General features: G+C 39.8%; 1 protein-coding gene across 1 annotated transcript in view; it reads left to right on the top strand.

Moving 5' to 3' along the window:
* The window catches only part of LOC122803422, a 533,519-nt gene that overhangs the window by 416,758 nt on the left and 93,847 nt on the right, over positions 1–22,914 (top strand). The window contains exon 9 of the mRNA XM_044073034.1: positions 19,859–19,997. Within this exon, the coding sequence (XP_043928969.1) occupies positions 19,859–19,997 (139 nt within the window). The remainder of the gene's footprint in view (positions 1–19,858; positions 19,998–22,914) is intronic.

Raw genomic sequence — 22,914 nt, 5'->3', positions numbered from 1 at the left:
ATTAGGAATACAAGCAGGAGGCAGGGGGCCTGGAGAGTGCGGAGAATTAAGGCAAGTATATCTGTGCTAAGGGGAAATGATAGGTATAGATTTGGAGAAGAGAGATAGCTATGAAGAAGAGAGGGTTTGAGAAAGAGATAAAGGTTTTCTTAGAATTAGAAGAAGGAGGGGACTTTGATAGGGAGGGAGAGAGAGTGATGTCTTTAAGTGGGATGGCTGTAAGTAGGTGGAGTAATGAGGGAAGAGCTACTATTGGGTAATTAGGCTGGCTGGGTGGAGAAAGGGAAGAATAAAGGTAAGCATGCTGGGGCGGGTGGAATTTAGGGGCAGGGTAGGGATTGGAATGAGCCCGCAGGGCGAACGGAGCAGGAAGAACCACCCTGGAATCATCCACCCCGGAATCTTTACTGGCTGGAAACAATCAGTCAGAGTCAGGTTGGTGACTTACAGGTCTGACTGCTTAAAGAGTAAAGCTCACTCTTGGAAGTTTAGCTGCTTAGCATTTCTGTCAGGACCTAAATTAGAAAAATCTGAAGGAGCTAGCAATGGGTTCCAATTAAAGCTGTACAAGAGTAAGAGAAGTAAAGGCAGGAAGGGCAGTTGGTAAGCTGAAGGTAGGGAATTATATTAGTGAACCTTGGGATGTGCAATGACTAGATTTGCAGAGTACTAGTTTAAATATACACTGCAAGGCAGGAGGTAGGATGTAAAAGCATTAGTGAGTTACTAAGGATACATTGGTTATGAGAAGTCCAGGAATACAGGGTTCAATTAATTAAACCACACCTTTGAGAACCTTTCTTTAAACAGTAGGTAAATAAGGTTCAGTACCTTAAACACATCAGGAAATATATCCTTTCAACAAATTATTGTGTTTCCTTAGAACATTTCTTTAAACAGTAGGTAAATAAGGTTCAGTACCTTAAGAACATCAGGAAATATCTTCTTTCAACAAATTATTGTGTTTCCTTATGCAGTTCTTTTTATATCAACTATGACTTTCAACAAATTATTGTGTTTCCTTAGAGCATTTCTTTAAACAGTAGGTAAATAAGATTCAGTACATTAAGAACATCAGGAAATATCTCCTTTCAACAAATTATTGTGTTTCCTTATGCAACTGTGACATTCATTAAGACGCCGTACTGTTTTTACTGGCTGAGGACTAAGATTCCACAACTCTATAACGTAGGAAAAGGTATACTCCTTAATTACCTTAGCGGCACACTTTAACAGTGTAAGTGGGTACTTGTATACTCAGCTGTGCAATCCCTTTGCAATCTTATTATTTGTATAAATGGCAACAAGAAAATGGCATTTCCACTATGTTGTGAAAGCACGAGGTATCGTGTTTTCCAAATATAAGCCTTGCAGTGTATAATTAAACTAGTACTCTGCAAATCTAGTCATTGTGCATTTACCCTTGCTTACTGGGTTACAATACAGGCAGGACATTAAATGCGACTCCTATTTACAACATTTTAGCTCAATAAAACGTAATTGCAGTGTCAGGTATGGCAGTTTTAACTTTTATAAAACAGCATTGAAATACCTGATTACGGCTATTGCACATCCACAATGAGCATTAGGGAGCAGAATGGGGTAGAAAATGGTGTATGGTGCCAAATAGGAACTTTAAATGCCGCAAAGACTCATGGGAGTGCCCTGGTTCACTGAAAAGCCAGAAATCACAGGAGACATGAGATTAGCTTAACAACCACCCTGGAATCTTTACTGGCTGGAAACAATCAGTCAGAGTTAGGTTGGTGACTTACAGGTCTGACTGCTTGAAAAGTAAAGTTCACTCTATGAAGTTTAGCTGCTTAGCATTTCTGTCAGGACCTAAATTTATTAAAAGCTGAAGGGGCTAGCAATGGGTTCCAGTTAATGCTGTACAAGAGTAAGAGTAGTAAAGGCAGGAAGGGCAGTTGGTAAGCTGAAGGTAGGGAATTATATTAGTGAACCTTGGGATGTGCAAGTATCCATAATGCAGGAGGTAGGATTTTCATAGGTTCATAGGTTCATAGGTAAGTACTAGGCTATTGGCCCTAGGGCATAATTAAGCCTAGCCATAAATTTTGTGCTATAGTACTCCCTCCCAGGTGGTTTAGTTACCTGCACCCCTGTCGAGCAGGGCCACACAAGTGATTCCCGGGGTGAATTTTCTGTTTCCCATCCACTCATCAAGATTTCTCTTGAAGAGTGCCAACAAGGAACTCTGCCTCACCTATATGGGGACCCTGTTTCAGAGCAAGGGGGGGTCTCTGGGACACAAATCTGTCCCTCCAACATGTCCTGTTTATTGATGATGTCAGGTTTATGCCCCTTAAGCGTGTAGCTCTGGCGGATTGGGTTTTCCTTAGGTGGAGCATTTCTAGCAATTTGGGGTTTGACATAGCCTTGTATGTCAGGCAGAGATCACCTCTGAGTAGCCAGTATGTGACCAAGTACAATCTGAGTTTTTTTAGCCTCATGGCATAGGGAATCTGCTTAAGGCCCTTTATCCTCTTTGTGAGGTATTTTTGAGGCCTCTCCAGCTGCTGCAGATGTCTTGCTAGGTACATCCCAAATGGAGCATTATATTCAATAACGGGTCTAATTAGTGATGTGTAAAGGGGGACAATAACTTCTTTATTCCTAGATGCAAACCCCTTTGTGATAAGGTGGGCCATGTAGTAGGATTTTCTAACCACTTTAGCAATGTGGTTGTCGAAAGAGAGGTTACTGCCTACCTGAGTCCCTAGGTCTCTTATCACACTCTTTGTGATAAGTGGGCCGCCACCTACATTGTAGTTCATAGGTACTTTGTTTTTCCCAAAGGGGATAACAATGCACTTTTTGGCATTTAGTTTGAGGTCATGGTTTTGGCACACATATCTGTATCTGGACGACCCTTTTGAAGGATGTCTACATCATTTGGATTCTCTATTATGGCTCCCAGTTTGTAGTCGTCTGCGAACTTTGTTAGCCATAGTTCCTCCGTGTTTGTTTGTACCTCTGAGAAGTAGATACCAAACAAGAGGGGTCCCAAGACTGAGCCCTTTCTAACCTATTGGTTATGAGAAGTCCAGGAATACAGGGTTCAGAGTCCTTGTTAGGTAGTACACACTGGGAGACGGCCAATTACTGTCGGTCCTCAGTTGTTCCTTTACCAGGGCTTTCTAACCTCTGATTATGGCTATTGCACATCCACAGTGAGCATTAGGGAGCAGGATGGGGTAGAAAAAAAATATATATCTTTGGATAGGAGTAGTTTACTTAGATTGACTCAGAGTTTAATTCAGGCTGTTGATCATTCTTGTAAAGTAATTTCTGGTAAAAGAAAGGGGGATTATTCTTTTTCTGAAGAGATACAAGATTCTGAATATGAACAGGAAGATGCAGTGAAGGAGTCAAGGTTTTGTCCTCAGATTTTTGATTCAGACTCAACGGAGAGCTCAGTTTCTGATTCTCCCAGTGGGGGATTCTGTTTCTGTGAGACTATTTCTGGAATGTTCTAGTGTTTTTAGTTTTAGAACAGTGAGGTTCCTCAGTCCCTCAGAAAATACTATGCATTGTTAGAGAAGGATTTTCCAGAACCTGCACCCATTCCTCATGTCCTGTTTGCTTTGGAGGATGTGTTTCTTACTACCTGGCAATTTTCTTGATAGTTAGCCAGCTATCCCTAAAAAGGTAGATAGGATGTATAAAGTTCCTAAATCTTTTACATTTATATACAGTCTCCAAACCTGACCCAGCAGCTATAGCCTTTCCACTGCTGCTAAGCACTTTGTTAATTCCAGTTCTACTCTTTCTAATAAGCACATGACAATTATTGATAGTCACGGGGAAAAGTGTATTCATGTGCAACTTTGAGTTTCAGAATTTTGAATTGTTAGGCTCATATCTTAAAGTTTGTTCTGACAAATTGTGAAAGTATGAGGAATGTTTTATCTACAGCTTTTTCTTTTGAAGAAAAATTGTGTTTAAATAATATAAGTTTCTTCTATTGCACAGGTTGTTTGTAGTGTGTGTGTGTATGACTCTGTTGATACTTCTTCTAGAGCTATGACCACTGGTACTGTTTTAAGGAGGTTTGCTTAACTACATTATCAGAACATCCCAGATGATGGGAAAAATTAGATTTTAAATTCTCTCGTGGATACAGATTTAGTATTTGGCCCCTCTGTGGCATAGGTGATCAAAACTGTGATGAAAGGGGCAAGCTGATCCAGGGAATCTCTAAGATTTTTAAGACCTCCTTTTCCAAATTATCCAAGGGATTTTCTTTCTCCTTATCCAATTTTGGCAAAAAAAACAGAATAAACGGCCTCAACAGAATTTAGATGAATAGACGTTTAAGAAGAAATGGCAAGTGGCTTCCAAAAAGAAGTCTCAAACCTCCCAAAACAAAGGACAATCCAACAAGTCTGAATGACTGTTCAAGTGACCTTGTGACCCACTCCCACCTTAATCACTTTTCTCTTCCAGAAAGTCTGAATCTCCGTTTTTGGCAACAGATTGTTTCAGACAAATGGGATCTGAAAATCATTCACCAAGGTTACAGATGGCAGTGGGAGGAAATTCCTCCTTTCCAGGTGGTTGTTCCTAATTCTGCAGAGCAGACTCTTTTTTTTCCACCTGTTTTTCATCACATGGTGTCCCAAGGAGCGATAGAACAATTTCCTGCTTCCCAGATGGGGAAGGGGTTTTATTCAAGGGTGTTCCTTGTGCCAAAGAAAGAAAGAAAATGCTTGGAGACCAGTTCTGGATGTTTCTTTTCTAAATCTGTTTCTGATAGTTTCTAAATTCAAAATGTTGTCACTTCACAACCTGTTACCTCTTCTTCCTTTTTTCAAATTTCCTGGTAACATTAGACTTAAAAGATGCTTATCACCACATTTCTTGTTCTTCCAGACTTCAGATATTTTTTGGTTTTGTGTGTCTGGGTCATGTTAACAGTGTTCTGCCTTACCCTTTGGACTATCCACTGTACCAGGAGTGTTCACAAAGTCTCTAGCTCTGATTATAGCTCATTGCAGGTTACAGGCTATATACATTTTTCCATATTCAGAAGACTAGATTATCTTTGCAGAGTCTTTTTCAAGATGTCAGGAATTTCTGTCTCTCTCTCTCTGTCTCTTGGGTGAGAGATTTCTTGCACAAATTGGGATTCCAAGAGAACATTCAAAAGTTGTTCTTGACTCTCTCACACAGAATTGTGTCCCTGAGATGTCAACTAGACACCTCAGTTCAAATAGCTTTCTTTCAACAGGAAAAGATATATCTTTATCTAGATCTATTTCTAAAGGTTTTCACTCAGGCTTTGGTCACTGTGAGGGAATGCCTCTGAATCTGGCTCTATATTACGTGATCGAACAGTGAAATGTTCGAACACGTAATAATCGACTCCCAAATGTCGAACCGTCAGAATGTTGAATGGTTCAATGGAGATCTCTGTACAGTGCACTGTAGTGTGATCTCGGAGTTGGTATATTTAAGTAGCAGCTTGCTCCCCTGCTTAGAGTATTTTTATGGTTTGTTTGGGTGTTTTTATGGTTTTTTTTTTGCCATTCAACATTACAGTGTTTTGACATTTAGGGGTCGATTATAACGTGTTTGAACATTTAACTGTTCGATCACGTAATATAGACGCCAGGATTTTGGGTTTTACAGCATCTATGATTCTTATAATATCCCTGTGAAGACTCCACATAAGAAAGGGACAGTGGTATCTGAAATTTCTTTGGTTACACCATCGGCACCCTTTATCTTTTCAGATCTCAGTACTGGCATTTGTCAGAAGAGACATCTTTTGCTGGAGACAACAGACATCCTTAACTCCATGTCTCTCCTTCTCCCTTCCTGCTTCAATGCAGTCAGTCACTATAAACACTTTGGTCTTTGCTTAGGGAGCAGTTTCTGGTGGGATAAAAGTGAAGGGGGTGGGGGACAACAAGGACATACACAAGCACATAAATATAAAAGGAGATGGTCACCCTGATCAAGACACTCAGCTCAGTATCATCTTTGGATCCCAGTACCTCTTCAAGTGGTTACAGACAATACAGCAGTCATATGATACATCAGTAAGCAAGGGGGAAACAAGTCATACCCCTTTTGAAGACAAATCATGTTAGCTTGGGATGTAGTTTTACAGCATACTCTCACATTACTGGCTTACTACATTTTGTCATAGCAAAAGTTTGGGGCAGACAAGCTAAGCAGAACCAGTGTAGACCCTCAGAAGTGGTAAGTAGATCATGGGATCTTCCAACATTTAATTAATGTGTGGTAAATTTCTCAGACAGACCTCTTTGCCTCCTCTCTAAACAGTCAGCTGGCAAAATTCTGTTCCAGTACTCCACACAAGAAGGCCTGGAAGGCAGGTGCCTTTTCCTTTCTTTGGACAGGAATGTCCCTGTAATTCTTTCCATCCTTTCCACTGATATCCAGGGTACAGCTGAAGATTCAGATGGAATCCCCCAAGATCATTGAGGTGACTCCCTTCTGACCCAGGCAATCATGGTTCTTTTTTCATTTAGAAATGGCCAGGGGCAATTACTACAAGCTTCCTCACAAGACCAGGGTTGTTTGATACACCTCATCATTAATTAGCTTCAGTTGACTGCCTGGATGACAGGGTTTTAATTACTTTTAGGCACCTGTTTTCTGAGAGTATGCAGAAGGTACTAATGGAGTCAAGAAAGCCTGCTACTAGAAAACCCTGTATTAGCAAATGGGAAAGGTTTTCTAGTTAGTGCCAACACCATAACCAGCACCCATTCAGGGCTAGTTGTTTTCTGGTTTTACAGTATTTGTATGAGCTACTATCCTATGGCCTTTCTTATTCCTCTGTCAAGGTTCATTTATTGGTCATTTCAATATGTCTGCCCATGGATCCTCCTTTTTCAATGCTGCCTCATGTCAAAATGTTCTTGAAAGGGATTTGCATAAGAGGCCTAATAGAAAGACTGTGACCCCTCCTTGAGATCTTAATTTTGTGCTAGAGAAGTTAATACTTGCTCCATTTGAACCAGCTAATCTGGCTGACTTGAGGTTCTTAACATTGAAAACAATTTTACTGATTGCAGTGACTTCTGCAAAAAGGGTATCTGAGCTGCAAGCTCTTATGGTGAGTCAGCCCTATCTCATTGTCCATAGGGACAAGCTTTCTTTGAGAACTAAGCTTTCTTTTATGTCTAAAGTGGTGCAGAATTTACTTTAAGCCAAATTTTCCACCTCCCCATGTTCTTTCCTGAACCTAAAAATGTGGTAGATAAGATACTCCATCTTTTGGATGTCCACAGACAGTTCAAGTACTTACATGACAGAACTAAATTTTTCTGATCTTCAAATCAATTGTTCATTTCTTGTGAAGGTAAGCAGAAGGGACAACCTGAGTCAAAACTGATTTTTTCCAAATGGTTGTCTAATCTATTCCTTGCAGGATCAAGGCACAGTATACCAGGGCTTTGGCTTCATCTATGGCTTCTTGGAAAGGATTGCATTTTTTATTCTAGAAGCTGCTACTTGGTCCTTGTACATAGTTTTACAAAGCACTATACGGTTGATTCCTTCACTAGGTCTAGATCAAGTTTTGCTAGGACAATTCTCCAGGGGCTGCTGTACCCTTCTCCTTCTACCTCCAAAATATAGTTAGCTATGGTAATCTACCTTATAGCTAAGGCTACTGCAGCAGTGATCCCTATGAAGAACATAGTACAGTTGTATAAGTTGAACTTAACATAACAGTGGATGTTTGAATGAGCAATGCTGCAGTAGCTGCTTCCTTCCCTTCATCCCTCTTGTTTTTGGTGTGGTTTTATGCCTAGATGTAGACATAGGTTCATAGGTAGGTACTAGGTTATTGGCCCAAGGGCCTACGTAAGCCTAGCCAACAAGGTTCCCTGGCTTACGCCACCCAAGAAAGTTATTTTCCTGTGCCACTGTTGAGCAGAGATACAGAAGTGATCCCCAGGGTGTATTTCCTATTTCCCATCCACTCAAGATTTTTCTTGAAGAGTGCTAATGAAGAACTTTGCTTGACATAGATGTGTAGCCTGTTCCAGAGCATGGGAAGTTTCTGGGACAGGAATCTATCCCTCCAGCAAGTCCTGTTTATTGTGGTGACAAGGTTTAGGTCCCTAGAGCGTGTAGCTTGGAGAGATTGAGATTTCTTTAGGCGTAGCATGCCCAGCAGCTCTGGGTTTGACATAGCTTTATATGTTAGGCAGAGATCACCTTGGAGTAGGCGATATGCTATGGAGTAAAGCTGGAGTTTTTTGAGACGGTCAGTGTAGGACATTTGTTTGAGGCCAGTAATCCTCTTTGTGAGGTACTTCCGTGGCCTTTCCAGCTGCTACAGATGTCTTGTGAGGTACATTCCAAAAGGGGCATTGTACTCTATAATGGGTCTAATGAGTGTTGTGTAGAGAGGAACAATGACCTCTTTTTTCATGGATGAGAACCCTTTTATGATGAGGTGTGCCACATAGATGGACTTCCTGACTACTGTGGTGATGTGACTATCAAAGGAGAGACTACTGTCCACCTGGGTCCCAAGGTCTCTTATCACACATTCGGTGTTAAGTAGATTGCTGCCTATGTGGTAGTTCATGCGTGCAGAGTTTTTGCCAAAGGGGATGACACTGCACTTTTTGGCATTGAGCTTGAGGCCATGGCTCTGACACCAGGCATCTGTCTCAGCGAGGCCCTTCTGTAGGATGTCCGCATCATTTGTGGACTTGACTATGGCTCCTAGTTTGCAGTCATCTGTGAACTTCATTAGCCAGAAGCCTTCTGTGTTAGCCTGTACTTCAGAGAAGTAGATACCAAACAGGAGATGTCCCAGGACGGACCTATGTGGTACTCCACTTGTCACTGCTTTGAGGTCAGATTTGGAGTCTGCAACTTTTACAATGTGGGTTCTGTCAGTGATCCAGTTGGCAACCCATCTTGTGACATAGGGATTTATACCTAGTTTAGTGAGTTTAGCTATAATTTCAGAATGGGGGATGGTGTTGAAAGCCTTGGCGAGGTCAAGATAGGCTGTGTGAACCACCTTACCCTCATCTACGGCTTTGGTGACTGCCTCAAAGAAGTCGATCAGGTTCAGGAGGCATGATCTGCCTTTCACAAACCCGAACTGGGTGGGATCCAGAGTTTGGAGGTTACCAATGTCTTTGTTAATGAGCTCCATGATGATACGTTCCATGACCTTTCAGACCAGGCTCGTCAGGCTAATAAGTCGATAGCTGCCGGGATCAGTGATGGCTCCCCCTTTGTGGAGTGGGATAACTGTTGCTGTGCACCATTCAGTGGGCACAAAGCCTGATGCGAGGCTATTATTGAACATGGTGCTTAAGTGAGGATCCAGTTCGTTCTGAAGTTCGTGTAAAACGCAGCCTGGGATGTTGTCCGGTACCATGGATGCTGTGTTTTTGGCTTTAGAGAGTGCATCTTTTACCTGCATAGTTGTGATTACAGGGACTCCGCATTCTTCCTGTATAGATATGGGTCCTTTAGGGGTGGGGGGGGGGTAAAGTTAGCACTGAACCTATCTGCCAGGATATTGGCAATATCAGTTGGTTCTATAATTTTCATGCCATTGTGCCGTTTATTTATTGTTCCTAGTATTGTCCTTTCAGGTCTCAACCTCCCCCTCTCTGTTGGCACTAAAGCACCAAAGGTCATCATGCCCAGACTTGTCTTTTAGTCAGCTCAGCTCAAGCTGCTTGACAGTTTGGATGCATGGAAGCTGTCTTGAAGCTTTGGAAGCTGTCCAGATGTTATATCCTTGGCAGGATATAACATATATATATATAAATTTATATATATATATATATATATATATATATATATATATATATATATATATATATATATATATACACACACACACACACACACACACACACACACACACACACACACACACACACACACACACACACATATATTGCTAATGCTACTGTGGGAGTGATCATTCTAACATTTACTGTTATGGTAAGTTCAACGTATACAACTGCACTTTCCAATTGAAAAGTAGAAAAAAATGGAAAGAAGCCACATTCTCAAAATGAAAGAAACGTCCATTCAAATCTGATCCACAGCAGGCAGCCAGAGAAGGACATTTCTGAAAAAGCAAACATGCATTGCAGATGCAATGTTATCATATATTTTAAAGAAACACTCCTATCCACCTTTTTCCCTGTAGTCAACATACACCTAAAACAATATTTGAAAATGTAACTAAAACATTGAATAAATAAAAAACCCTCATTAAAAAAGTTATGTAAACATCAGTGTAACTGTAAATATGATATTTCATGCAGTAATCTAACAGCCATCTTCTTATTGGTACCTTCCATCTCAGCGACTGACTGCTGAAACACTTTCCTCATTTCTGAGCACCAGAAGACAGACACACTGTTCAACACACATTGCTGCATAACTATAATGCTAAACTCACCCCTTAATGATTCCATCACCCACCCTTGTACCTAAAGTCAGCATACCTAATGCAAACAATAAACAAAAATAGTAATAGTAGTAAAAAAAACTCCTACCACATGTAAAATTATACCCTACCTACCCTAACTAATAAAATATGCATGTCCTAAGTATTCTTTAACACATTGTCATTGGCATTCATACTAAAAGTGAAAAATAGGATTAAAAACCTCATTCCATAAATTCATACTGCCAACCAGTCTATATATATATATATATATATATATATATATATATATATATATATATATATATATATATGTGTGTGTGTGTGTGGGTCTATATTAAAATGACGAAAGCTCACAAATGTGAATGCCAGTACATCTACACATAAACATCAAAGTAGTACAAGAGCAAATGATGTAAACAGCGAAAAATACAATGACAAACGTATTTCTTTGTCCAGCAGGGTGATCGTGGGGAAGAGGAAATATATCCTTTTCCCCAGTGTAGTGCGATCTCAAAGTTGGTATATTTAAGTAGAGGGGGTGTGGCCCTGCAAAAGTCAGTTTATTTAACTTTGTTTACTTAGGTTTTACTTACCTGTTTGGCACTGTTGCTGTACGAAATACGTTCAGTGTTGTAATTTTCGCTGTTTACATCCTTCGCTGTAGTATTACTTCCACGTTTATGTGTCGATGTACTGGTGTTCACGTTTGTGAGCTTTCATCATTTTAATATAGATATATATCTTCATCTGAATGAACAAATAAACAAATAAATAAGTACAACCAACAAAAATTCACATGCCCTCATCTGAAGTAACTTTATAACCCGGTGAAATGACATCATTTCATAAACTACCACCATGATAAAAATAGTGCTATTCTGGCAGAAAACTAGTTTCAAACTACAAAATTCCAAAACTTGGTAAATGGAACATGTTGGGGTCATGAGCTGGATATCCAAATATATTTTTTAGATGTGTATATTTTTTCTTTATACCCATCACTTCTCAGCCAGTTATTTTAACCCTCAGGCTATTATCTTGTTTCCTATTGCTATTCAGAGTATCTAAATAGCTTCTTTTAGGTAATTCTGACTGTGTCTATTCTTGAATAATTCCCCCATCTTCTTTGATGGGGGTACATGTCAGGTACTCCACAAGAGTGCTGGAGATTCAGGATGCTCATTGAGCCAGTTCAATGGTGCCATGAACCGTCATGCAGCTGTAGTTGGTCACAGTCCCTAACTTGGAGAAGTAATGTGTATGACATCATGCATCCTCTGCACATGCCCCATGTTTCATCCTTCTGCATGAACCATCATACAGTAGTAGCTGGTCACAGTCACTGACACTGGAGGAGTAATGTATATGACTTTATGCATGCTGTGCACATGCCCCATGTTTCATCCTTCTGCTTGAACCATCATACAGCAGTAGTTGGTCACAGTCCCTAACACTGGAGGAGTAATGTGTATGACATCATGCATGCTGTGCACATGCCCCATGTTTCATCCTTCTGCATGAACCATCATATAGCAGTAGTTGGTCACAGTCCCTAACACTGGAGGAGTAATGTGTATGACATCATGCATGCTGTGCACATGCCCCATGTTTCATCCTTCTGCATGAACCATCATACAGCAGTAATTGGTCACAGTCCCTAACTTGGAGAAGTAATGTGTATGACATCATGCATCCTCTGCACATGCCCCATGTTTCATCCTTCTGCATGAACCATCATACAGCAGTAGCTGGTCACAGTCACTAACACTGGAGGAGTAATGTGTATGGCTTCATGCATGCTGTGCACATGCCCCATGTTTCATCCTTCTGCTTGAACCATCATACAGCAGTAGTTGGTCACAGTCCCTAACACTGGAGGAGTAATGTGTATGACATCATGCATGCTGTGCACATGCCCCATGTTTCATCCTTCTGCATGAACCATCATACAGCAGTAGTTGGTCACAGTCCCTAACACTGGAGGAGTAATGTGTATGACATCATGCATGCTGTGCACATGCCCCATGTTTCATCCTTCTGCATGAACCATCATACAGCAGTAGTTGGTCACAGTCCCTGTCATTGTAGGAGTAATATGTATGACATCATGCATCCTCTGCACATGCCCCATGTTTCATTCTTCTCCATGCATTCTACTACAATGCACTACAGAGTATCCTAGCCTTTACGAGAGAAATCTTTCAGGCTATAACAGTACCCACACCCTCTCATATCCTGTGTAGGAGAACAGGCAAACCACCATTTAATTCTATCCTTCTGACTGATCCTTTCAGCCATCCCTTCTTAGTCTTGAACATGGGTTACCAGCAGTGCAGATGGATACTTTACCACTGTGACAGTGGACTGGCTCTGTGTTTATAACACAATTTACTATAAATGCAAGGAACACTTTCTGCCATTAGTGGCAATTTGTTCCATAAATCTTCAGTACATTTATGTGTACATTATATGTTTTTAATTTATATAAGCAAAAATCAGAGGCCTTTAAAAATCTGAACAATACCTAGTTTGGGAGCATGAGAGTTGTATATTTGATGTTTGCAGATTACATTGTCCTGATATCTTCAGGTGAGTGAAATATACCTGCTGCTTAGAGTGAAGCAGTGGAAATGAAAATCATCAAATGTATTTCAGAGGTCTTGAGGTGTTAGTTCTGTCCCAGAAGAAGAAGCAGCTACCTCTGAGATGAAGTTTTTAAAGTTCCATCATCTTTTTAACAAGTGAAAGTAAAATAGTCAGCAGACTGACTGATGGGTAGAACATTGACAATAATCTTTGTTGAAGAACTTGATGTAAATTAATGTTCTATCAGCTTGTCAATTATTCAAAATATGAACAAAGCAATAACACACAATTAACATTTTAAAGGATGTTGGGGTAGGGGAGGCTGAGTTCTTACCCCCCCCCCCTGTTTTCTATTCCATTGCAACTGAAGTAACTGTACAGCAACACTTGGTGAGAATAATTTCAGGCAGTTTCCATATCAAGGAATTGTTCCTTCAGCTCTGGGTCTCCTGCAAATTCATCTTAAAGCATTAGGTTTCAAATGCTACACTACTGAATAAAACAACGCAAGCTTATAGCTCACAAAGTAAATCAGTGTCACTAGTTTAATATGTAGGGCATTAACACTTCATGCTGACAAGGTCAGGATGATGTAGGCTGCATTTTCACAAATGTTGCTTGGATTCGTTTTCCATTACTAACATGGCAGTGCATGACTGGATTGCTGTAGTCCTAATGTGCAATCTTTCAGATGAGAAATTAAACTGAGGGTCCATTTTCATTGAGTTGGTGGTAGTTCAGGTGGATGAAGAAGATCTCATATCACTTACCAAGAAATAAATGGCTATACAGATAAATAGATAGACTGACAGACAGGTTGATAGAAAGAAAGTAATTTCTCCAGGTTGCTAGGCCAAATTACTCCCAAATCTGGAAGTGTGATAGGGAAGAAAGTGGTAACTGGAAACATGTTTTGGTGGTGTAACAAATTGGAAGGTTTCCTACAGAGTACTCTGTCAGAAATACTGTGTGAACAAATGGCTGTAACTAAGGAACTAGCCATTTTGAACTAGGACAGAGGATCTGAATTACTTTAAAGTAGTAAGGCCTTGTAAAGTTTAATTTTGTTGGCTGCGAAAAAAACAATTCCTAGAAAATGGAAATCAAAATCTAAGTCAACTGCATTTGAGGTACTGAATGTTATAAAAGTGATAAAAGAATTGGAAGAGAGACCTTTCGGAAAGGGAAGGAATAATTACATAGAAATAAATGGTAACTGTGGGAACAGTACATACAGAATAATGATTAGAAAGATGAGAAGTGAGGTTTAAGGGAGGGCAGGAACTGAGCAAATGTTATAATGGTGGACTGATGATAGTTATAAAGAAAGGAAAGTTATTTGATGTATTATGCATGTAAAAGGAAAAATGTTAGTATGGTTTGTTTTCTTTTCTTGTCTGTTAATGTTCTGTTCCCTATATCTTAAGTGTCTTAAGTGATAATATAACAAAGGCATTTAAAAAATACACCCAAGTCAGCCCATCTAAGATTATTCTTGTGTCTCCCATGAACCAAGCCATAGCCTTAGTGGGGTAAACTAGGTCAATAAAAACTAAATAAAAATATATAAACTTCTTAGTTTTAAAAGGGGGCTACAGTAGACAGGGTTATCTAATTCTCATTAATCCTATTAAGCTATTGGAGTGATAATTATGTTTGAAAAATAGAAATGTGTTTAATTTACATCACAGGCATCTTTATTTTCAAAAATGTGCAGTGCATCTCATCTCTGTATGCTATGAATTTGCACTTCTGTTCCATTTATTCATATACCACAGAGGGTAAAGGCAGCTTCATACAGTATGAAACTGTAGGAGATTCTTTATGAGGTGGGCCTCAGTTAACTAAGTAACATACTGTATTGCAAGTTATTACTAGGACTGCTCCCAAGTAACCAAGCAGTGGCATCCTGAGTGATACTTTTATTGATTTATAGACATATTTTGTTAATTGCATTGAGGCCCATTTTAATGGAGGCTTAGGAGTTCAGAGTCAGACAACAGGCACAGAGAATGAGAGAGTAAAACCCCGGATTACAAGATGATGTTCATTAACAGTATATAGCCTTAATCCTCTGTACTAATCTACAGAAATCTGTCTCAGATGGTGTAATTAAGTTTTGATTTGGAAAGCCCTAGGTAGAGGAGGCAGTAGTAATCAAGTTGGAAGGATCCCAATAGATGCACTAAGTGATTATGTGGAGTAGGAGGATTCTTAAATAGGGTTATGTTGCTAAGGTGAAAGTATGATGGCTTAATGACAATAGCCATCCCTGAATATCATTCTGTCATCCAGAAACATACTGATACTACTCACCTTATCTACAAATTTCACCTTATTGCAGCTTTAAAAAATCTTGGGTTCTTGGACACTTGGACTTCCTTAAGTTGGCTGCAGTTTAGAAGAGTTGAGCTTCAGGTGATCATTATTCTGCCAACTCAGAATGCATTGCAAGTCGTTAACAATGCAGTTAGCAGTAGACATCTTGTCCTTACAAATTGGAGAGGTACAAGTGCACATCATGTGTGTAGCAGTGACACAAGCTTGCAGGCAGAATGAAACATTAATCTCTGACACTACCTACTGTCCTGAAAGGTAGGAGGCAAACCAGTTTAGAAGATTATCCTCAGCTCCACGGCATGCCAAGAGATGATGCAATGGGTATAGGGATGCACAACATAAATTGCCAATGAGAGATCAGTTAGGTCAAAACAGAATGATAACTTTGATCTCTCACTGCTAGCTATCTAATTTGCCCAATAAGGGCCAAATCTCTACTCCATCAAGTGCAAAATCCTGACTGGAAAAGGTCATGAACTCAAAAGATGTTTAACATGGAACCAATCTGTGAGTGAACAACCTTCTCCATAACCTTACCAATAGATGGTAGGCTAAAATGGGGTAGTATGTATCATCAAAATCTGCAATACAATTCTTCTCTATAGGGTTCACCAAGGTCTTCTTTAATGCAGATGCAAAGATCATATGACATAAAGAAGAATAGCTGTTCTGATAGACAACTGTACCCAGCATGAAAAGGCAGACAATAGTCAGAACTCTTGGTCATGTATCCAAGCCAGTGGTAGTGGAATGCAGGTTGAAACCAAGAATATGTTATTCATAATCCAAAAATCAGAAACACATCATGACAGACCCTGCATACGTTTGCTGAACTTATCTTGAAGAGGAAATTTTCCTTGGTGATGCCAGCTTAACTCCAGAGACTGGAATAACTAAGTCATATTCAGCAGCAGAAAGTGATTTACAAGAATGCAAACAGGATGGGTTTCACCATCTGCCCACTACCCAAAAGGGCGACCAATCAATTATGTGCATCTTTTACTCTAGACATAAAAAGTTACTGTTTTATGAATGACCTGCACTTGATAATGGCTAACCTCTACTCTTGACATCAAAGAGGCTAATGTGTCTCCATTTATGATTTACCACCATCATGGTTCCTAAAACTATGAATAACAGCATAATTCCAAGTCTCAAGAAGTAGATCCTGTGGATAGATAGATATAATGATCCAGGCAATTCCAGTGTGTATTCTGTTTTAGGCTTGAAGAGCCTCATCTCTATTACCTACATGGATGATTCAAAAAAACCTATGGAAGGCAGGCATGCATAATTCATTACTTACACTATTCATGTTCCTTCCTTCTGCCATTTAAAGGTAAGGGAGCTATATCAGGGTACATTTACAACAGAATAAAGTGGTAGCCTGACCAAGAGTGGAATATCAAATCCAGGGTATTTTCAGAATACTGGGCTGCAGACATAATGACAGGAGTGAAGCTATAGCACTTCATTATACATTGGTATTAGTCAAATGGTACCACAGTCTCCTTTTTTTACTTCCTCCCAAGAATTTAAGTCAACCAAAACTAACTTGTGTGGGGACTCCAACAGTGAGTCAATGAAGACGTCCATATTCTCTTGAAAGAACATCCTCATGCTACTGGGAAGAGATTAAATGAGGAAGAAATCATGGTTTGTACCGTTTTCCAAGACCTAGTCACATGACTTGGTTTTCCTGCATTCTATTTGGTCAGACACAGCACTGAAGAGAATACATTGCCACCACACTATCAGTCCTGTCCAGGCTAATGCATTGTGTTACAGAGAATCTGGACGGCCTACAGCCACTAGCTAAGGATGAACATTTTCATCTGACCAGGTTTCCGTAATGAAGGTCAAGTCATCATCGTGCAACAAATTCAGGATAATTCCAGCTTATTTCAGATAGCACTAGTTCTGTTAATGTTTAAGATTTAAAAAAACGTTTATTATGATGCTAACTTAAGAATAACATCTTCAAACATCATCAGAGTGGTACTGAAGCCTTGATGTTTGAAGGTGAAAATGTTCAATGTATATTCAATAAACATTAACTTTTAACAGATTTCCTCTCATCCCTTCACAGAACTGATACATTTGTTACTTTTGTATGTGTGGCTGCTTTTTAGTCTGTTCCTTGTTTACTTTGATCGCATCAATCTGCTTGATGCATTTGTCACCAAAAACAAGGTCACAGTTCTTTTGTATTGTTAATGTTACCATCATGTAGTTTGACTTATAGAAAGAAGATATACATAAAGTTCATGACTGCCAGAAAGTGGCCCCTCTAATGCCTTGATAGACTGGCTATGTTGAGGATGGGTAGTAGTTCTGAACTACAGAACTGAAAACATTATTTTCTGGGCTGGGTAATGTCTTATAGCATTTTCTCCTAAAAAAGCATATCCACACATTATAACCATATCTAAAGTGGCCCATCTGATCATCTATGGTAATTTTCCTTGGAGAAAGTTGTAGAGAGGCACAACACTTTCTGTGAAGGAGTGTCTTCTTTATTCCATGGTAACCTCTATCTTTTTTCAAGACACTCTGTCCAAACTAAGATGGTTATAGTCGTTACTAATTCTACTGCTACAACTTTTGATTCATTTGGTTGCTTCAGCTTTAAAACCCTTGTCTTGCTCATCTATTAAATTTTACAGACCCAATTCTTTGAGTCCAGCTCATAAGTCTGCCTTTCTTTTAATGATTTTGTAGCCATCATACGTATTCTTCTCAGCATTTGTTCTACTGATATTATTACCTTCAAAACTGAATGTAGTTGCCCATGGCTGTCCTGACTTGGCTCTAAATGCAGAATGAATTATCTCTTTTCCTTGAGAAGTTAAATACCTTTGAAAACATTGGAACACAATTCTGAAATGTTTAAAACATTTTGCATTTTGAATATATTCAATGTTTTAACTTTTAACTATTATTGAGTGGGTGATCTAGGATTATACTTTACATTAGTTCCTTACCAATTATTTGTAAGAAAAATGTTCTGGCCAGCTCATTGTAGCTGATGTTTGTTAGCATGTATTTAAGTGTATTTGGAATTTAGATGAATGAACTTTATGCCTAAAGAAGAACGTGTTTTAGCCTGGATGCTAGGAATAAAACAGTTTTACCTAACTTTGTTTGATCTTGCACTTTTTTATTTTTCTTTTCCTTGAGAATCAAAAACGTTGAATAGTATTAATCACTGATCTTAGCCTCAATCACAAACAGTAATCCTTTTTGAGAATATAAGAATGATATCCCCTTTTTCTGTGTCTTGACTCTTTTCAACCATATACACTTCCCTCTCCACCAGTGACAGGTTTAATCTGCTGTACTTACTTGTGGTGTTGGCAAGAGATGCTGTTTATTTGTTGTCATTCTTCAAATGTTAAATGATTTTTTTCTAATATTTCCCTGGCTGTTTGCTGCATGCTTAAGTATGGGGTTTTGGTTGACCAGCATGATGAGTCACAGGTTTTACCACTTGACCAAAAATGTTGTCAAAGGAGATTGCTACACTGGAATATTCATCGTTACCCTGAATATGCAGTGTCATGAGTTGATTATATTATTTGTATATTTTGGGAGAGGCTTGGTACTCAGATGTAAGAAACAACCTTTTTGAGATTTGCCCAAGTGTTCTTTTGATCACTTTTTTCAGTCAAGAATACATATGGTGAAATGATCTTTCACAGAACGTGTTAGATTCCTTGGGAGCGTCATCCATACATATGTGTGCTTATGTCTGTACACATTTATGAACAGCTTATACATGCTGAGTTCATACAGGCCTAAGCTGACTGGTTTACCTTGGTGGAGTTAGTGCCTAATCTCCAGGAGAGGTCACAGCTGTGATACTTCCACTCTCTGCCCCCATGCTAAGAAGGCAGGCCACTGTCCAGTCACTCCTGCTTCTCCAGTCCAGTCCTCAAGCTCTAGATTTATGAGTCAATCATAAAATGCTGGAACTGCAGTCTGAATCCTTGTCACTGCCCTAAAAGACCAAATAAATGTTCTGGTGTTTTCAATACATGACTGGGATTTCAAAGGAAAATAGAATGAAAAGGAAGTCATAATGAGTGATTGCTACTGTGTGATAGTTGTAAGCAGCTTTTAGGACAAGAAGCAATAAAGTAGTGAACTCTCATTAAAAAAAAGTATTCGTTGAAGGTTGGGCGTCGAGCTGGCACCTCGGCACTGTAAAAATCTATTGCCAATCATTAGCAGACCGGAGTTCCACTGTGGCGACCCCTAACCGGGAGAAGCCTAAAGAAGAACAACATTTTATTATTTTTTAAAATAGACAAAACCACAAAAATATAACACATCTTGCAGTAATCACTGAACCTTAGTGTCTCTGTATACATTAGTACACCTTGTATATATGAATTTATAGCTGGACATTGTGAAAATGAACCATCAAAAAGTTTACTTCTATAGGCTGCATGATATAGGAGTGCTGAATACTGTTCTTTATTGCAGAATATTGAGTTTCGCTACATGAGTTTTGATCAAGAACAGTCATTCTGTATGGTGCACACCAAAGACCGAGGCAGTGATATTGACCTGTCTTTTACAACACAAGATAGTGACTGCATATGGAAATGTCTCCTAAAAGCAGGTTTGTACAAGAAAATGTCAACATTTTAAAGAGCTATTATTAAAAACTCAGTGACAAAATGGAAAGGAGCAAAGACAAGACATTACCAGAAGTGGTATTGAAACCCAAACAGAGGGGAGCAAATGTGTAAGTACCACATTCACTGGTTTCTGCATGGTTAAACACAGTAACATTTCACTTGGAGTGTTACTTTGTTGCTGCATAGTTGTTACCTGACCAATTTAACACTGCAGGTGAAGTCACTTAACACTTTTTTAAAGTAACACTTTTTTAATGTATAAGGGCTCATTTCATGGTGTGCATATGGCAACATTATAGGAATATATATTTTTTGAGCTAATGGTTCTTGTGCATTGTAAACTCTCAGATCCATTTTCTGTATCAACATAAACATTATCAAACATTCCATATCAGGATATCATGTTCCAAAGAAGATCACTAGCCATGGTTAGAATGATGATTTATTTTGTGTAGGGTAGTTGTCAGTACAGCTTTTTTAAGCCAATCATTTTATTGTAGTTACATGTCAAAGTAGTCCAGAGCGTGATTGTTGCTACCAACCATTTTTCAGTGTATTTTAATCACATTGTCTGCAGCTTTATGAGATTAAACGAATGCATGTCAAACTCTTTTCTCCTTTCTTTAGAGATACAGTGAAATAACTGTCCAGTCATAAAAGTGTGTGGATTTTTTTATCCTCATATTTTTTGTTTTGGTTTAGCTGTTTTGCAGCTGTTGTAATATATGAATATAATTTTAAGGCATCTGTTTTTTCTAACTTATGTAAGAGTTCAGGACGTGTATCATGTGGCTTGGCGTCTGTAATACATTTAGATGAAGTTAGCCACAGACACCTGGTGGCTGTCTGTCTATTTAAGCCAAGAGACGGCTTGCACCTGTCACCCTTAGGCTTTTGAATACTGGCCAAGGCTCTTGCTGCCCCCATAGCGCCTTTTTTAGGCAAGGCTCAAAAGTCAAACCCACCTCTGTAAATAGCACAATTAACAAAAAACTGAGGGTTATGCTACTCAACGTCAGGAGTTTAAATCTCAAAATGCACTCGCTCGAAGCACTCGTCAGTATGGAGAACGTTGACATCTGTGCAGTAACTGAAACCTGGTTCAAGACTCCAGAGAGCACCCCAGCACTACTGGACTACAACTCATACCCCATGTTTCGGCCACAGAACACGGACCGAAACACAAAAGGAGGGGGTGTATCCATATTCATCAAAGATACCTACACCTCCAGGTTATTGGTGCAGCATGATACCACTGAGGTCATCCATGTGCAACTATTATCTGGCAAATCTGCAATGCAAATTGTGGCCTGCTACAGATCACCCTCCATAATCTAGGACCACCACTCCGCCTTTCTGGAGACACTGGAAAACATGAAGATCCTACCAAACACCCTGATATTGGGCGATTTCAATTACCCTGCCATTCACTGGGAAAACTACTCAAGTACAAATTCCCAGGCCCAGTGCTTCCTGGAATTCATCAACTCAAATGCCCTGGATCAGCAGGTAAACTCTTCTACCAGAGGTGAAAACATATTGGACCTGGTCATCACTAACATGGGATACAAGTGTTCCACACCGGAGGTCAACCCGTCACTGGTTAGATCAGACCATAAACTAATCACTCTGGATGTCCACACCCCACCACCACCCCCAACAAAGGAAACCACAGTAAAAACTTTTCTAAAGCAAACTTCACCTTACTTAAGACAGAGGTGGTAAGTTTCACAGCCCCCACGCTAAAGGATAACGCTACCCAAGATGCAGAAACCTTTACAAATGCACTCTGTGAGCACCTACAAGGATGCATGGATCATGCCATCCCTAGCAAAACCAGGACTCACTCCTCTAAGAGAAGGAAACCAGTTTTGTGGACCCCTGCAATAAACAGGCTATACAATAGAAGGAGGAAACTAGTTCAGAAAAAAAGCAAATCCCAAAAAGGAAAGACATCCCTGAATAGTATCAGTAAGAAACTGAGGTCCCTCATGAAATCATCCAAGGCTAACTTCGAAAGAAAAATAGCCAAGGATTCAAAAGATAACCACAAAGCCTTCTTTAGCTATGTTAAGAATCTAAGTGGCAACTCGCAGATATGCACTGAACTAGTGCAAAATAGCACAAAATATACTGAACCTACTGATATTGCCAACATCTTGGCAGATAGATTCAGTGCAAACTTCACCCCCCGCTGACCTCCAAAATGGCCCACAACAATACTGGAAAAGTGTAGTGTCCCAAAATTCACAGACACACAGGTGAAAACAGCCTTTTCAAAATCCAAAAACACAGCATCAGTGGGACCAGATGGTGTCCCAGGCTGCGTCTTGCACGAACTAAAGAACGAACTAACCCCCACCTAAACATGCTGTTCAACCTCAGCCTCTCCACAGGCTACGTGCCCATAGAATGGTGCACAGCAATGGTTATTCCACTCCACAAAGGAGGGACTACAACTGACCCTGGTAACTATTGCCTCATAAGCCTGAATATCCTGGTCTGCAAGGCTATGGAGTGCATCATCATGGAACTCATTAACAAAGACATTGGGAACCTCCAAACACTTGACCCAACCCAGTTCGGCTTTGTTAAGGGCAGATCATGCCTACTAAACTTGGTTGACTTCTTCGAGACAGTCACCAAGGCCATAGATGAGGGGAAAGGTGGTTCACACAGCCTACCTTGACCTCGCCCAGGCTTTCTACACCATCCCCCACTTGGGTATTACAGAAAAACTCACCAGCCTGAACATAAACCCCTATGTCACGAGATGGGTTGTCAACTGGCTTACAGACAGAACTCACACGGTAATAATAGCAGGCTCCAGGTCCGACTCTAAACCAGTCACAAGTGGTGTCTCACAAGGCTCAGTCCTAGGACCCCTACTGTTCGGCA

This window comes from Protopterus annectens, chromosome 5.part1 (genome assembly GCF_019279795.1).
Source record: "Protopterus annectens isolate FY-2018-M chromosome 5.part1, PAN1.0, whole genome shotgun sequence".
In the NCBI taxonomy this organism is placed as follows: Eukaryota; Metazoa; Chordata; order Ceratodontiformes; family Protopteridae; genus Protopterus; species Protopterus annectens.
The sequence above is the reverse complement of the archived record's forward strand: the minus strand, read 5'-3'. Positions and strand labels throughout refer to the sequence as shown.